This window comes from Acyrthosiphon pisum, chromosome A2 (genome assembly GCF_005508785.2).
Source record: "Acyrthosiphon pisum isolate AL4f chromosome A2, pea_aphid_22Mar2018_4r6ur, whole genome shotgun sequence".
Lineage (NCBI taxonomy): Eukaryota > Metazoa > Arthropoda > Insecta > Hemiptera > Aphididae > Acyrthosiphon > Acyrthosiphon pisum.
In genome coordinates this window covers 1,061,698-1,078,757 of record NC_042495.1, presented here as the reverse complement: position 1 = coordinate 1,078,757, position 17,060 = coordinate 1,061,698, and the positions used below count along the sequence as shown (strand labels likewise).

The 17,060-nt window shown below is 30.3% G+C and overlaps 1 protein-coding gene across 4 annotated transcripts in view; it reads left to right on the top strand.

The window, feature by feature from the left end:
- LOC100169066 overlaps positions 1–17,060 on the top strand; it is a 43,702-nt gene extending 26,642 nt beyond the window's left edge. For 3 of the 4 annotated variants that reach the window (XM_008187999.3, XM_008188002.3, XM_008188000.3), the window contains 8 exons: positions 15,237–15,373; positions 15,450–15,498; positions 15,578–15,868; positions 15,943–16,130; positions 16,226–16,429; positions 16,499–16,645; positions 16,710–16,803; positions 16,871–17,060. In XM_008187999.3, the coding sequence (XP_008186221.1) occupies positions 15,237–15,373; positions 15,450–15,498; positions 15,578–15,868; positions 15,943–16,130; positions 16,226–16,429; positions 16,499–16,645; positions 16,710–16,803; positions 16,871–16,971 (1,211 nt within the window). In that variant the 3' untranslated portion in view covers positions 16,972–17,060. The remainder of the gene's footprint in view (positions 1–15,236; positions 15,374–15,449; positions 15,499–15,577; positions 15,869–15,942; positions 16,131–16,225; positions 16,430–16,498; positions 16,646–16,709; positions 16,804–16,870) is intronic. The other variant, XM_001943171.5, reaches the window with a different exon arrangement.

Below are 17,060 nucleotides of genomic sequence, written 5' to 3'. Positions count from 1 at the left end.
TTTTACGATATTTTAATTTTTAAGTGAGTTATGAGCATTTTCAAACATTGATATTTTACATACTGATAACTCACTTAAAAATTAAAATATCGTAAAAACCAACGAGAAGGCACATATAATGTTGTTACCTAAAAGTTTGATAGTATGACCATTCACTCTAAAATCAAAAATGACAGCACCCTATTGAAACTAGCGAACGAAAATTTGCCATGTCGTACGTTTGTAAGACGGAGACAACACATGCGGGTGCGACGTCCTCTTAAGGGGGCCAGTAATAATCAAGTATACATGTGAGGGAATTTTGAATTTGTTATCTTTTGTCAGCGTGTTTTTGATGATAAGAAAAATTGCTATTTGTATATTATCCCTTTACGCAGCCATTTTGTTCCTGATGATAAAAATCCGAGTCAACATGCAGTAAACTGTATATTTCAACTTAAGATCATATACAATGGATGGAGTCATAACATATTACGTGTATAAAATGAGTTGAAGCCAACATAACTATATATAGGAACTATAGGACCTGTGACATCTGCGCTTGCGCGACTGTTTATCTTAACTGCGCGTCTGCAACACTCTGCACCAAACATTAATGATAAGATACCACGCGCATGCGTAATCACTGAGGTCCTACAGTTATGTTGGCTTCATAAATTGTTCGTATCACTCTATCCCATTGTATATGATCTAAATTCTAAGATTTCAACCACTACAAATAAGATAGGTATCATCACAGTATTTTGATACGCATCCTCCGCTCTTTACTTCGCCTTTATCGTAGTTCTCCACTTTATATTGGTATCAATCATATACATATATATTAGATAACATAGAACAAAATCAACCAATGAGAAATGGAGAACTTTGACATGGAATGGAGGTGAAGGAGATACGCATACTACGTAAAACTATAGTAAAACTGTGATGATATCTATCTAATTTGTTATGATTTCAACCATGGTACCATATTATAAATCCATTTGGTGAATCCCGGACATTTCCCCTCGACCCCCGACTGTTTTCGATGAAGTAGGACATTTTCCCCCAATATATTTTTGTAGCGGACATTTTCCTCCGATTTTTTTTAAGCCTACAATTTAATAATATTAAGTCATTATTTAATATGAAATTATTTTTTTGCCTATAATTGTCTAGTTACCTCATCAATTTCAGAAACACCCTGTATAGAAAATAATGTTATTGGATTATTAGTGATATTAACTTTTAACTTAACAATATTTGCTTCATTGCAATCAAATTCAAAAAACTGTACACATACATTTTTTTATATAGAACAATAATTATTCCGTCGTATAATAAATATATTTCCGATACAATTTTTTGTAATGGTTGCCATGGTAATACGGACACACAGACACATATACATTAATTTATATATATATATATAGATAGATTAATTAAGTATATTTTATTTTACACTTATTTTTTTTTTAAATTTTTTATCATTTGAAGTAATTCAGTTGATCAAACTGAATATATGCTCAGCGCCTCAGTCGTGTAGCCACCTGACCACTATGCAGCAGCTGTCCTTTTTGAGTGGCCACGCTCGAAATGACGTAATTAAAAAAACTATTGTATGAATGGTCAAATTAATCTGCATGACTGAGGCGCTGAGCATATATTCAAACAATCATTGTTAGAATGATTAGGATATTCTATCTATCAACCCTTTTAATCATTTAATTTTGATGCAATGTAGAAATTAATATTTTTTTACATAAATGTATTTTACGTCTAATCCAATATACACAAAAATAATTTTTCTCTACATTTCAATTTGAATATTTGAGTGGTGCCTACAAAACGATCTGGATCTAAATGCTTTACATCCGATTAAAATGTCCCCGCCGCAGAAATTAATTAATCCTACCTAGGTACGTGACTTGATTAAAACTAATGATGGAAATGTTTGATACAATTTTCTAATTGTGTTCAAAAATTGTTCTTTTTCATATATGTGTACATTTACTTAACAATTAACATGAGTTACAAAAATCAAAATATTCATCATTTACATTACCGTGTGTGTTAATATCATTCTGAAGTATATGCTTAAAAATGTGCGTCAACTGTGGGTTTTAGTATTCGGTCTGGTAACCTAACCTCACACAATGTTGTATCATTTTGAATAATTTATTTAAAGATAATATATACATTTAAATACATTACATTCCATAGTTTTAATATTAATAGAGATTAAATTTTTTGTTATTTTAAACAAACCGTTTTGTTCCAACTATAATAAACTTATCATTGACTTAAATCAATGGATTTTAACTCCACTTAACCTGACACCGTATACTTGTGTTGATTGAATATGATTATTTTTTCGCTGCGTGGTAACATTTATTCATTTATTCATTTATTTAGGTAATTTGTCAATAATTTAATCTCAAAATTTCTATTTCTAATATTAAATTAGAAACTACAATCGTATTATAATATTGTGATAATCTTGTAACCTATAGCTATTACAAGCCAAAGTCGTTAATGAATCTCATTCGAGTCATAAGTATGGGTTAAGCAATACTTATTCTTTAGCATCGACTATGAATACGGCCCTAAGAAGTATTTACGTCTGCGATTTTAAAACATTATTTTATATTTTAAATTAATTTATAAATGTATAGTTTAGTACTTCCTAGCCTTTTTTTACGACGACAACCTAATTTAGATCCATAAAAATGACCACACGCTTAAAACAAATAATGGATTTGTAAAAAATTAACAACTGTAAACCTATATTATGTAAATTGAGAGTGATACTATCTTCACAATTGTTTTTCTTTTCTGGTTTTTACCATCTCTTCATATCGCCATAATAATGTTATATATTTATAGTTTAAACATGAACAATAAAAATAAATAGTTTTTTTGCGCACACATTACGGTTGAGTACCACTGGTTTGATATACATACTTTAACTACTAATTTAACAATTTAATATAATATTTTATTTTTTATTTTTTTGAACAAAACTAATGTGTGATTTTGAATATTTTTATAATAGCACTTAAAGTAACTATATCCAATTTGATCTGAAAAATTAATAAATTAGTTTACTGAATCGCTTGTAAATAAAATCGAATCTTGGCACCGCGATACTGAAAAATAAGTTTCGATTTCGTTTACAAACATTTTGTATGCTAATTTACAAATTTTTTCGATCAAGTTATACCCATATAATATAGTACATAATATAGTATATAATGTACGCAACCGTAGTCCGTTCACATGTTCGCATACGTTATACACTAATCAGTAATCTTTTGAGAATTCACTAATCGTATAGTTACTATAATAGGTATTCGAACTAAATGCATAAATGATGATAAATGTGCGAGTGTAGATATGAGGTTACGCCATGCAACGATTTGTTATAATATGGTATATTGGTCCACTATATACCAAATAACACAGACAACTTCCTTTTCGCATACAACCTGTTAGTTAATACTTGATTATAGACTTAATTAACCTACCTATTGCACCCACAATTAAATATTTAGATAAGTAGGTTTCCTACACTGCGTTTGTATCTCGTACAGCGTTTGAATTTTTCCCATATTTTTAATTTACTTATAGTATGTGAAAATAAACGATAATTAAATCTCAATTACCTTTTAGAACCTCTATCCTCCCCCTCCCCCCTCCCCTCTCACATCAATAATACTCTTATGTTTTTTTATGAAACAATCTAAATTATACATAATTAATAAAACCCTTTTAACAACCTTGTATAACACCCTATTTCTTATTTTGATGTGTATTATGTATGAGACATTGTAAAATTCAATAGCTATACTGCAGAAGCCGATTATATAATTTTCTAATAGAAAAGTTAAACATAATATCTGCCTCGTTTTAAAATTGAGAAATTGGAAAACATTTAACTTTACGAGACTATATCATAATGTATTGTGTACATATACACAATATACACGTGTTATACTTCAAAATGTAATAATTAAATTAACTCTATATTAGATAACAATTATAATTATTTGTCAATTCTGTATTCTGCAGATATATTTTCTTTAGTTATTAATTATTATAATTATCCGATACATTACCGCTCTTTTAAAATTACTATCTAATAACTAATATGCTAAACTAAAAAAAGGTGGACAAGCTGGTGTCGCTCTGCTGTACAATAGGCTACTTACTAGTGGGTCACTGTAATGGATGGTGTTAAATTTGAATTCAATAATAAAATATCATTGTATACTAAAAACGATTCTGAGTGAAGACGGTCTATGATATATTACTAAGTATATTTGACAATATTATTGTGAATGAAGTAATTTATTCACCTATTTACGTGGAACCTTGTTTTACATTTTCAATCCTTAGCTGTAAAAGTTGAATATTTTATACATTTTTATCTACAAAATCATTTTTAAATTTTAAATTTGATTAATATTGTCAAAAATCGAACTTAAAATGATTATAAGAAACAATTGTGACTGTATTTTTATATTGTTCAACTGCCATTGTACCTATATTAGGAATCTTGTATTCCATTTTCACGCTTTTTTACTCGACAAATAAAATTTTATTGATATTTATAGAAAAAAAAAAAACTAAAAAGATTGAAAACTGACAATGTCTGTAAACAGCTCAAAAAGTGTCAATATTTTTGATAATTTTAAGATGTACTTATAGCAAATGCGAATATAAACATTGAGTAAAGATTTCATGTACCTACGTCAATTTATTTTAGAATCACGCCAAAAACCAAAATCGATTTTGCATAAAAATTCCCATTTTCCCTTATTTTTTCATTGTTTTACTCGGCGCTTTTTAAAATTACTTGGAAAACAAACACATGAAATTAAAAAAAAAACATCATTGTAAAGTCTATACATTCATCGCTACGCTCAGAATCTAAAAAGAAATGTATTTATTGGCCCAAAAATGCGTCGTAAATTATCATTAACAAAAAAAAATTATTTCTAAATGATTTTTATTAAGTGTTTAGGGTTAAAGGATTTCTACAACTTAAAGAAGGTTTTGTGAAAATTTGAATTCTTAATGTTGCGTGTCAAAAAGTACATATTTTATTTAAAAGAAAATGTTAACAATTATACAAATATTTAGGTACGTGAAAATATAAATTAGTTTAATTAATTCATTAAACATTTGAAAATTAAACTATAATATTATAACTTTGTTATAAGCACGTTCTGTTTTAATTCGTATGCTTATATAATAAAATTATAATGTATTGTATGAACTATGATATGTCAAATAGAAGATTGATATTTCTTTATCAGTTATATTAACAAATATTAAAAATAATTACATTTCGTTGTAATTATCTTATTGCCTATTGGGATATTATAAAGTTGTTGTCTATAATATTTATTATAACATGACGTATTATTTTAATTTAATTGTATAAGGTTATTTTATGCTTTAGTTTGAGGTACTTATGAAATTTATATTTCTAGTTGTGATGACTTCTAAATTTGGCTGATTTTATTCAACCGTTAAATATTTAAACTCCATACTATAAAATTATATTTTAAACATAATTTTTAGGTATTTAATAATGTCGATATTTATTTGATTATTTGAATCAAAATTCTTAGTTATTTACTTAAAATACTTGTATTCGCGTGTTGGATTATTGTCATCGTATTGTTAGGCCATTATTCCAATTAATCTGATTTTGTACTTTTTCTATATAGTTATTATTATTCTACATGTTATTTAATATTTCTTGTATTATTGTATATTAGCTAGGTTACCTACTATTATACCACATTATTTTCTGTAAAAGGGCTAGTTCCGTTGAATAATAAATAAATAAGTACTTAACAAGGGCTTAAAAATATAAATACTAGGTATTGTAAAGTTAAAGATTTGTTAATTTACGCAGAATAAATATTTTATTATAGGTACAAGGTTTTTTATATAAATACCTAGAACATTTTATAAATGTATGTAAATCTATTGAAATAAAAAGTTGTACGATAGGGTAGATTACTGTGTTAATGGTAAATTATTATAATCAAGAAAATTGAGAAAACCAATAGTTAACTAACCTTTCGAGATGCACGAAATTTTCTTCGGTCGTATTATTACATGAATTTTGGTTATGAACCAAAATTTCCCACTTCCATAACAACAAATTATATCGGTATTCATCAACCCCAGTTCATATAATAATGTTGATGGTAAATAATGATCCAGATGTAGGTACCTCCAAATATATTATGTGTAACTCCGAACTCTCGTACAGCTGGTATTAACACTGTATTATATAATCTTAATTACGTATATAATTTTTTTTTCATAAACTAATAAAAACTGCGATATTTAACATTTCTTTTGTTAGTCTCGATTACTGCGCATGTTTTGCGGGTCTTATATTATAATAATGTTTTATCTATTGACATTTTATACAAAGTAATATTATATTAATATGTATAATAAAAGGCCTATTCGACAGTGAAAACGGTTCAAACCGTATTTGAGTAACAAATACATTTGTATTGCAGCAGTAGGCTGCATACTCGTGATTTACGGTTGTTGTGAAACCCAATATAATTTTTATTATATTTTATACGTTTAAATATAATAATATATCGAGAAAAAGAATTTCCCGACCTTTATACTTACCAATTGTATTTGGTTCTAAAGTTCGCCGTTTATATATAATATTATATACATAATATATAATATAGTGTGTGTACCCGAGTTGCCTCACCATAATAAATAAATGAAAATGTATTCGTCATTGACCTTTGACGCTGCGCCACACTCGTTGCAGTGTTGATCTCGTAGGCGGTTACCTACATAATAATAGAACAATATTATATTATAATATTGTTATTATTACACATGTGCCGGCAAACCACATACTCGGTCAAAGTCGATCGGGACCAAACATAATATAATATTATTGTATATTGGAATATCATATTGTTTGTGTCTACGTGGGACCGGTCGCGCGTCGCTTTCGTCCCCTGCTTCGTCGGCCGGCCCCTCCCCTGCTCTTATTTTCATGCCGGTCGGGAGAAGGAAATGCCACCGCCGCTATAGCGTCGGTGGCCGGCCGACCGGTCGTGGTGGTAGAGCATAGTGGCCCAGGTCGCCGAGCTTGGTTTTTTCGAACCAGTCGTACGCGCACGTTTTTCGTCACGCTCGTTTTTCGTCACGCTCGTTTTTCTCGCGCGCGCGCGCGTCAGGCCAGCACTGTGCCGTGCTATATTACACTGCCGCACAACTGTGCACGTTTCGCTGCAGTCGTCGGGTAGAACCGCCGCTCCGTACGTCGATTCCGTTTGTAATTTTCTGCGTACACTGCAAGATAATATTATTATTGTTTACTTACACGCAAAACCGACCGAACGGTGTGTGCGTACACACAATATAGTTTTTATAATATTATATGCTGTACGCGAACGAATAATACTCGAAGGAAAACAATTTTTTAGTTTGTAATATAAGTCCGTCGTCCAGTCCACTGATATAGTATTTTATTTTTCGCGAACGATCGTCGATGATATAATATAATAATATATTATATTGTGGCATACGGTGGTGAGACGCATAACGATGGAAGTGGAGTCGGCCAAGCCGATACGTTTGGCGATGCCCAAGCCGCACGTGGTGTGCCACATCACGCCACCAGACGACGAGCCGATCGCGCCAAAATCGATGCCAAAGAACGTTTACACTATGTCGCCGTCATCCCGATCGCCGAGCCCGAGCAGGCGGTCGTCGCCACGCACGTCGTTCCTGCACGATGCTTACCGTGCGCTTACCGGTACCTCGAAGAATAGCGCCACGCCGCTAACAGTCACCAAGAGCACCGCGCTTATGGTACCGACGCCGCAGCAGCAATTGTCGTCTGTGACAACGGCGGTGACCCAGGTGACCGGTCATCAACATGCATCGTGTCTATTAGACGTACCCAAAGACGGACAGTTCCGAAACCGGTCTAAGTCACTCGACGATGGCACCAGAAAAACGCTGCTGCAGCAACAGTCCGCCTCGACTCGACAACGACTTGACAGCGGCGACGCGTATAAGATATTCGAGAGCATTTTGAAAGAAGGTATTAATAGTTATAACATCAGAGAGCATTCAAATCGAACCGCACCGAGTGTGAGGAAATAGTTGATATAGCCATATAGAGCGTCGATGTGGTTAAGACGGTTAAGTATTGAATAACAAACTATACTGTGTTTCTTAAGTCCCATATCGCCCCAAGTCTCGGTGATAATAATCAATAATTTATATTTAAATGTTATTTTTCAATAAATATTCTTGATCTAAGCCAGATTATATTATTGTATTTCAACGATTTAAATTTTGCTTGGTACCTACCTATATCTTTTACAGAATTTCATATTGTACTACAGAAATAAAAATTTTGTTCACCTACTACCCTAACGATATTGATCGCTTAATCGAATGTATAGGTAATTTTTGTATTTCGCATGTGTGATCCAAAGTTTTACGATATCGATTATCTGCCTGCGAGTAACCGGCACCCGCATTCTTCTCTGAGCGTATCTGTTAGGTATAAACTTTAGTCATCGAATCCAAGATCAACCGTTTCCTATCTGTTAGTAAAACAAATTAATAATATGATCTTCGCGACGACGGTGTATATATTGAAAATAATTATGCATTTATGCGTTCGATGCGCAATTAAACCGTAGAAACATTAATGATGTCGTTTCGGGAGTATCTATCATAATAATCATAAAATAAAAACGAAATGAAATAATCTTAATTAATAAATATAATGGAAAAATATAAGAAGAATCACGTGTACCGACCGGCGACGTATTTGTTTATATAATAATATATACCAGATACCTATATGGTATACGAAAGACTACCTACAATTTCAATGATTTCTCCACCGTATCACATTCGCCTGCACTCGTCAAATGCACACATATATACGGTATACACATAGGAAGTAGTATACTATTGCTACATCTTTGCAGTAGCCGGCCTACACTTATATATAATTTATAGGCGTATACAAAGAAAGTAATTTTAGTGTCTATAATATTATATTCCATTCGCTGGCGTTATAATTTTTTTTTTTGTCAAGTGCAAAGTCTACGTGTCTTAAACAAAAATAAAAAATAAAGTTCACACCGATAAATAATAATAATAATGTCCATTGTGCGGTTTATCGGTCTAATTATTTCCTATGTATATAGTTCTCCAATATTGTAATGGTCACCTTTCGCATAATATCGTACGTATAATATTATGATATAATATATACGCATAGTATTACTGTAGTGACACGGAACATTGAAGAAACGTGTATTCGGTGGTCGCAGCGACCTTGAAATTTGATTTCGATTTTTTTTTTTTAACCGGTCATCGACGCATATCGTTTCCAACCCGACGGCTATTTGCACTCTATTTCGCGATCAATGTCGATTTACCATAACACTAATATTATATTGTTATCACTATAGACACCTGTTGGCAATATAATATTATCCGTGACAGTCATACGTACATCGCTAGTTTCAAAATATAATGTATTTCTCGTCTTGCAGAGGTTATGTTATCTATATTGTAGTCATATACAGTCGTAAACACATATTTTGATGGATTGGGCTAATGTATAGTGCCTATAAAAGAGAATTGTTACCTCAACCACAACAGTGATTCTAGGGTAATTATAAATGTAGTTAGCAATATTCTTAACAATTTAGCTGTCAAAAATTTACCAAATAGCGTACACATGGGGTGAACCTTTTCAGAAATATCTGAGTACGCCGTTAGGGTAAACATTGTATTATGGCTTATAGGCTATGGGCAATCAATCCAGTTTTCACTGTACGTAGAATATATTATAGTGAGAACCCTTTATGAATATCACGTAACCATGTTAACCCCGTAAACCACTGTTGTAGGTAGTAACTATATACAATTCTCACCTGGCACCATGGAGGCAAAAATGAAACGCAAAGGCTCGTCTTATTGTACATATATTATACATTATGTAAATAAGTAACACCAACAAGTAATATATTATTATAGCCATTGTGAACGCAAGTCCTTGAGTTTCGGTACTGTTCGGTTTTATTTTTTTTTCACTCCGCGTCAACCGGACGAGAAAAAGAAGGAAATCACGGAACACAGATCTAATGTGATTGTAGCTGATATAATATTAAATGTGCTTTGTGGTAGCTGTAATGCACGAAACTTTGTAACTGGTTTAATACAACCGGTTTCAAATGTTTCAATATACGGTAACAACCGATAAATACACGGCGATGACGAACGAAGCCATTTCGTGCGAAGGGTAAATAAGTAATAAGTAATAATAACGTTATCCGAGAATGTCAAATCCTACATCGCTGCAATGCAGAAGATAGGTACAATTCGCATTGTTTTTCTAGACATTAAAAAAACGTTTATTATAGGTATCCGCGTAGATCATTAAACAGACATCTGTTATAAATATTATTGTGTCGAGAAAATGCGTACACCTTCAGCTGTCTGTGTGTATTTAATTTTATACTCGATTTTTTTGTCTCCGAGAGGACGTCATAAAATAGTGTTCGTCTCGTCCGCGCTGTTTATTCTTTGTTTTGATTGCGTTGACGTTTGTGTTGGAATTGCATAAAGTGTACAACGTTACGACTTGACGTGTTATTCTTCAGAAAAAAAAGAAGATCATGATAAAACTTGGTCATTATTTGATATAATTACCGTTGATAAAACTACAACGCATAGGATTGTAATATACATTATATTATGCTGTGTACTACATAGAGATTATGATGTTAATTCGTTTTTATATAAAACTCATTTTTTTCTCCTACTTGCTGCGCCCTGGTTAAACCATATAAATATGTTCTAAAAATAAGGTCTTGGAGATGTCGTATGTAAATACTGAATTATTAAAATTGTTGTAAGCCCGGAGAGAGTAACTGCAAAAAAAAAATTGGAAATTACATTTTAATATTAGAAGACGACCGCGAATGTTAAATAAAATAAAAGAATAGGTATTAAATACTTATCATTGAAATGGAATATTAGAAGCGCTTTATATAATATATTACATTACCTGAGCATAGTATAATAATAGATTATAATGTCGTCGATTATATAATATTATAAAGTGTTAGTAACATTTTTAATCAAAGTTAAATATGACTGCCGATCGTTTTTTTTCTACAAATCCCAAATTATTGTGGTTTAATTATCTAAGTATATGGCTGATTTTAAATTATAATTAATACAGTTCGTTTCAAATTAAAAAAATAATAATTTGTATTTTGTTTGTTTAGTATAAAAAAAATAACTTTTATTAGTGTGAGAACGTTTTAGTGGTGGGCAATCATTTACATTCTTTTTTATTTAATTATTGTTACTAACATTTTGGTCTTTGGATGTACAAAATTGTACAGTTAATTTGTTTTTGTTTACACCGCAATAGTGAATCTACACTCTCTTTACGCTCAATAACACTATATTTAAATTATAATACCTATTCATTTTTGGTTAGGTATCAGTATAATCGAAATTCTGATTTTCTTCGGGAAAATTTAGGTTTAATAGATTGTTAACTTTTATTTATACACCCTGAATTCATTTATAATATATCACTTTTCTTTATCGACTTTTTTTTTAGATAGTCTTTATTTTTTATTGTTAATCATAAAATAGTACGTATTTACAAGTATGCAGATTACATGCACTTAAATGTATATACCTACCTATGAACGGTTTTTCCTCTATAACCATATTATATCTTTAAATCAACATGTATTTTCAAATTAATATTAAATGGGGAACAACTTATTCTAGTTTAATATCAGTTACTTATTATACACAAGTGTACAAGGTGTAACAGGAAGATGATAATTTTATATTTAAATATTAAATTACATTTTGTACCATTATAAGAAGATTTAAAACCATCATTAGATTGTATACCTATTGTCCCATCAATAATAAGTTACTATATTTTATACCAAAATATATATTGTTTCCTGGTCACTATACAATAGTAAAGTGTCAATCTTAAAATTATTAATAATACATGATTTTACTTTCACTTAATAATATACATTTTACAGTTTGATTGGTATTATAATACCTATAGTTATAATTTTAGACATAATAATAAATAAAATAATTTTCAATTTATATTTTTATATGCTTAGGAATTACTCAGAATTGACACCTTTGATGTGCCTTATTTTTTCTGGAAACTGTATAATGCTATTAGATGTTATAAAATACATTTATTGTATACTGTTAAATAATGTTTCTTTATTAAATATTGTTTTTTTTTTTTTTTTATTGACGCTTCATGTAATTCCTTGCCCTTTTCTGACATGAGATTATAATTATCATTAAAATTATTTTCTGAATATCTATTAAATTAATTAAATTGTTCATGTAAGTTTATGTATAGTTGATTTTGAAATGAATTTGTTTTTGTTGTCCAATAAAATGGAAGGTAGATTTGTCCTAAGTTTAATAGGTAAGTATTTATAGCGATAATATTGTTATGACAATAAACAGGGTGGTGTGGGGGAAAGACCCCCCTAGGTCTTCTTTAAAATTGTATAAGAATTGAGCGTCACAATGAAACATTAAAAAAATTGGTAGGATTTTTGTAAAGTTTTATTTTGTAACATCCAACAGACGGCACACTATTACACCAATGAGTAATGACAAATCAGTAATCAGTAAAAAATATACATACATTGATTTCATAAATATAATTATTACAAGAATACAATTTTACCGACCGACGTCGCGGTCGCTGATAACAACGCTGCTACGACGACACCAGCGGCATGTCTGTGCGGCTAATAAAACATATTCCCACACAAGAAAAAATTGTAAGAAATAATAATATTAAGGGGATGTCAGCAGAATTTTAGTTTTCCCTCTCAGACCCATGCGCAACATAGATAAAACGTTTTAACCTAAAATCATTTTTTTTTATCAATTTGAGTAGGTAATCTTATATTTTATTGTTATTTAATTTTATATTCGACTTTCACAATAAAAAAAAAAAATGTGTTCATTTAAATTATGATTAAATTGTTATGAGACAATATTTGTGAAATCGATATGTTATACCCTCAAAAATATTATTCTCTATTGTTTATGTAATGACTGATTTTAAGATTACTCAAAAATATACAAACAATGATTCTGCGTAAATGCGTTTCGTGGTTTCGTCTATGTTGCACATGGGCCAGAGAGAAAAAACTAACGGTGCGCTGACATCCTTCTGATAATATTATGCACGGATGGGTTTTTCGAAATTATACTAAAATATTATAAATTTTTTATTACCATTTACAAATTCCTTTAACTAAGTGAGTTCAAATTGGAGCCCTAACACGAACGAATGCAATCTAATGCTACCGTACGAAGTCGAACGCTTTGATCAAACCGCCTTTGGAGCAAACGCTTCCGAATGCATTAGTTCGTATGCATAGGCGTAACTGAGGGGGGGGCTGAGCCCCCAACATGAATTTTAGCCTTCCCTGTCATAATTCCACATTTTTAAACTTTAATTTAAAATATCGTTTTATTTTTATATTAATATCTTGGAAAAATATTTATTTTTTTTGTTATCAAACTATTATTGTTTGTAATGACTGTGTAAGACGTATCATTTCGCGTAGAAGTGTAGTTTTTAATATATAAATACTATTTAAAATTTGTGAATTAACTAAATGCAGAAATAGTCATAAAAGACGTATGATTATTAATAAATGGTGATAATGATTAACAAGTAACGATGACCGAACGTCAATGATCGCTGTGCCTGCGCCCTGCCGGCCATATAGAGGCTTTTTGCTAAAAATTAAATCAGATTTTATATTATTTCCATCCTTCTCCAAGTACAAATAATTAAAAGTAAGGCAAATCTTCCCAGGCAATGAATTCTTCAATCAATTATAATTAATTGTATAAATGTATACTTCTATTAATAATTTAACTTAGCAAAATTATTATTATACATTTTATAAATTTGTTTATTGAACAATAAAAATGTATTTATTTCTACAATAAATTCATAAATAGGAGTTGTCGCCTGTCGGTAGGTACTAAAGTTAAATTATTATAATATGCACATAAATTAAATGTTTTTGCTTTAAAAACGGTTTTTTTTTCATGTTATTTAAATCATTTGTTTTAAAAGTTTCTAACAAAATCATATTTGATTAATTTAGATGTTTAAAAAATCTCAACACTGCTATGAACCGCATTACTGTATTACTCAATAATGAGGTACAATAATATGCCTTATTGTTATTATCGATGTATCGATTGTATTCGATACATCGCCACATCGGATGATTATGCTTAATAAAAAACATTGATTAATTAATCCATAGTATCGTTACTAAAAACAATTGATCAATACTATCACACAGGGCTACTCAATACCACCTTTTTTATTATTTGTTTTATACATGTCAAACAGTGTATAATAATAAACTAATATTATAATTTATTAATAAATGTTACTTGTTGGACGAGTTTGGGGGAGCAGAGCTTAAATATGTTGGGGCTGAAGCCCCCTAACTTTAAGGTCTAGTTATGTCTATGTTTGTATGAAGTATTTGGCTAGATTGTTTACATTGGTTCGTTCGTGTTCAGGCTTTAATGTAAACCCAGCTTTAGAGCTGTAGAAGCAATTAATGAAGTGAATAAAAAAAAAAGAAAATTAAATATTGTACTATAATATTATTGGTTAAAAGTTTAATTGCTTGTGGTTTTGAAATAAAATGTTATATTCTATTTTATTATTTAATATTTGAATGTGTAGGTAGGTACTTAGGTTTAAAATTATTTTTTTTTTATTTCTTCTCCCATACAATAATTATGGATATGCCTACAGACTAGGTACCTTGTACCTATAAGATTTATAATAACATTTCATAACATTACTATTTAAATACTAATAAAAACATTATAATATTATTCATATTGTAATATGACATACAAGTCGTCATTAAATTTGTCATTTTAATTTCAATATTGTCGTCAGATATATGTACATTATGATCATGACCCATTGACATTGAAAGGGCACAACAACAAGAATAAATATAACACATAAATAATTTTGTGATGTTTATCTTAAAATAAAATGATACTTATATGAATAATTTATGTTTTCCATAATTATTGCTCTTATAAAATGTAATGTATTGGTTTATTTTTTTTCTTACCAGGAGCTCTATTACGTAGAAGTTCTCTAGACCCCGAAACTCGTCGACTTTCCCTGGGTACCATATCCAATTCGAGGAAAAACTCTGATGGCCTTTTAGATCCTACACATGCGGCAATATTGTTCCGAGATTCCAGAGGAGTAAGTATTCTTTGTCGAATACTTGAATGGAATGTATTTGTTATTTATATATTCAATATTTGTATTTATTTTTTAGCTTCCTGTTGCTGATCCATTCTTGGAAAAAGTAAAAATAAAAGACCTGGGTAAGCTTTCAACTAAGATAATATAGTTACTTATAACATGCTTAAGTTCAATTTTAATCTATAACTATTTAATTTTTAGTCGAAGACGAAAGTCAGATTTTTGTGAAATTTTTTCGCTTCCATAAAACTTATGATCTCATACCAACTAGTGCAAAATTGGTTGTATTCGATACACAGTTGATCGTTAAAAAGGCGTTTTTTGCCTTGGTCTACAATGGTGTGCGAGCTGCTCCATTATGGGACAACAAGCGTCAGCAATTTGTGGGCATGCTAACTATTACAGATTTTATCAGGATACTACAAAAGTATTACTCCTCGTCGTCTTCAAGTATGGAGGAGTTAGAAGAACATAAGCTGGATACCTGGAGAAGTAAAAAATAATAATTTGTGTATAATTTTAAAAGTATACAAAACAGTTTTTAAAAACAACATTTCATGTTTCAGACGAATTACATCAAGAACGTCCTCAAGAATTAATATCCATTGGCCCAGATATGTCATTATATTTTGCTATTCAAACCCTAATAAATAATAAAATACACAGACTTCCAGTAATTGATCCAGCAACTGGAAATGTTCTTTATATTGTGACACATAAACGCATACTACGTTTTCTTCTTCTTTACGTAAGGGTATTGAATTTTTTTTTTTCAAATAATTGTTTTTTATTAAATTAGTAAGTAGTGTGCTGTGTTCTATAATAATAAACCTTGCATTTACATTTCAGATTAATGATTTACCAAAACCAGCATATTTATCTCAGAGTCTAGGAGACCTAAAAATTGGCACTTTTGAAAATATAGAGACAGTGTCCGAAGAAACATCTATCATATTAGCATTAAAGAAATTTGTTGAACGCAGAGTATCTGCTTTACCTATGGTTGATCAAGAAGGTCGACTTATTGATATTTTTGCTAAATTTGACGTTATTGTAAGCTGATAACTCATGGAATAAAAGATCAACATTCAAATATATTTGATTGATGTTTTATGTTATTAGAATTTAGCTGCAGAACGTACATACAATAATTTAGATGTTACTCTAAAACAAGCCAATGAGTATCGAAGTGATTGGTTTGAAGGTGTACAAAAATGCCATCTGACTGATACATTATTTAGTGTTATGGAAAAAATTGTTCGCGCTGAGGTAAGAAAGTTTAAATATTAATTTCTGTACAATTTTATTTATTATTTTCCAATTGCTTTTTCAGGTGCATAGGTTAGTAGTTGTGGACGCAGAGGACAAAGTCATTGGAATACTCTCATTGTCCGATATCCTACACTATTTAGTACTTCGACCTTCTGGTATGTTTAAATAAGTGACTATTCTTATGATTTACATCCTTTTATAATATTTGTTTACTACTATAAGGAGCTGATCGGTTATTGAAAGCAAAAGATCTATATGAAAATAATATGGACAATACTAAGCCTTTAAACTCAATTATGGAGCCAATACTATTACAATCATAATGTGAGCAAATATATTTTATATAATCCTGTGACGTTATAAGTGATACGGGAACAGAATTAATAGTCTGCAGTCATAACGCCGGATGATC